At 34.9% G+C, this 1,750-nt stretch overlaps 1 protein-coding gene across 1 annotated transcript; it reads left to right on the plus strand.

Moving 5' to 3' along the window:
* Nucleotides 1–303: 303 nt before the first annotated feature.
* Nucleotides 304–886, plus strand: LOC113472808 (transcription factor SOX-1-like; the record flags this gene model as incomplete). The annotated part of the gene is made up of 1 exon (XM_026832595.1): nt 304–886. A coding segment is annotated over exon 1 (233 nt), but the record flags the coding sequence as incomplete, so codon positions are not given.
* Between the last annotated feature and the right edge of the window lie 864 nt (nt 887–1,750).

The following is a 1,750-nucleotide window of genomic DNA, read 5'->3' on the forward strand; positions in this document are numbered from 1 at the left end:
TTAATCTGTTGATTTTTTTCGTTTTTCGTCATATTTAGAGCAAACAGGTTGAATTTTCAATTTTCGGCGATTTTCGGGTTTCCCGCAATCTCAAGTCTCAACCAACAAAGGAAATAAAAATTCATTCAATTAATCCGTTACCTACCTACCGAAGGACGTTCAAATTGGACTGTTGCTTTTTAAAATGCGTAGCTAAATAACTTTGATATAGGTATGTACATAATATATGTACCTAGGTAAGGAAATAGAAACTTTTAATTTTATTTAAATAAAAAATAACCAAGTATTCAAAATAGGCCGAACTCAAAATCGCTATAATAAAAATAAAATAATCCTGCTTACCTATTGCTTTAAAGATTGAATATGATTGAAACAGCAACTAGGAACAATTCAACATGAGTTTTTACAATAAAACCACGGATATCAAAAACAAACATATTAGAAAGACCCCTAATAGATCCAATTCAATTACAAAGTTTCCATAAAGGACCTCCTCTCTTTAAATTGTGATAAGCAGTAAGTATACTTACATTACATTACATTGAAATGAGGGACTTTTCTAACGAAATTCCTGTGTGCTGAGTCCAGTGTGTAGTACTATTGCACCCAAATAAGTAGTATAAGTACAACTTGTTTAGCTAAATTCTTGCAATATGAACTCTAAGTTAGGTCTTCACAGTCTTCATTTGGGTCACCATCACTCCGAGGGTCACATCAAGAGACCCATGAACGCCTTCATGGTCTGGTCCAGAGGTCAGAGGAGAAAAATGGCGTTGGACAACCCCAAGATGCACAACTCCGAAATATCCAAACGTCTGGGAGCCGAATGGAAACTGTTGACCGAAATGGAGAAGCGACCTTTCATCGATGAAGCCAAGAGATTGAGGTAAGTCTAATTCCTCCATTAAGCAACAATTAGCATTCAGTTAAGTTCGTAATGATTCAGATAAACCATTAAAATAATAATAATTCACTAAGTACCTACTTATTTACACCAGTAGATATAATTGACCGAAAGAATGAGGTCTACGTTTCAACTTTTAACCATTTGGCCTGACAATTTTGCTCCATGATACACACCTTCGGAAAATAATTAGGTACGTACCTACATAAGTACCTTGAAAAAAAAAAATAATAATAAAAAAATAATGCGAATTAGTTTTTGTGCCCCCTTTGGGTGATCGCGGATGGGGCTTCATCGGAACATTTTTTCTGAAGATACCTACTTGAAGAAGTGAAAGAAAAATAGGTAGCTATGTATGTACTTAGTACTTACATATTAATACCATGACACTCGAAAGAAAGTTATCATATCGGACATAAATCACATGAAACACAGGGGTAGCAAACAGTACTCACCAGAGAGAGAATAAATAAATGAGAGCGAGAGAGACAGATAGGTAGAGAGATTAGAAGAGCCTCCTTGACATTATTTTATGTAGATAAAGGCGAGCACGTGACTTGAGTCTGAGCATCCCTTACAAAAAAAGAGGTCCCTAATTGAAAATTGGGGGTGATAAGTGGATGTCTAACTGATTACAAAGATAAGAGGGAAAGGGCAACACACATGAGAGAAAAGGGTCAAAAGTTATTCTCTACCTATACCTATACTCAGTAGGTATCAGTTTTCATAGATATAAATATAAGTATGCATTTACATAATATTATGATGAGATATTAATTTTTCGTTATTAATTTGGATGAATTTCGCGTATTATGTAGGTACCTTTGACAACAACACGGAGTCAGA

This window comes from Diaphorina citri, unplaced genomic scaffold, assembly GCF_000475195.1.
Source record: "Diaphorina citri unplaced genomic scaffold, Diaci psyllid genome assembly version 1.1 scaffold8722, whole genome shotgun sequence".
NCBI classification, from domain to species: Eukaryota; Metazoa; Arthropoda; class Insecta; order Hemiptera; family Psyllidae; genus Diaphorina; species Diaphorina citri.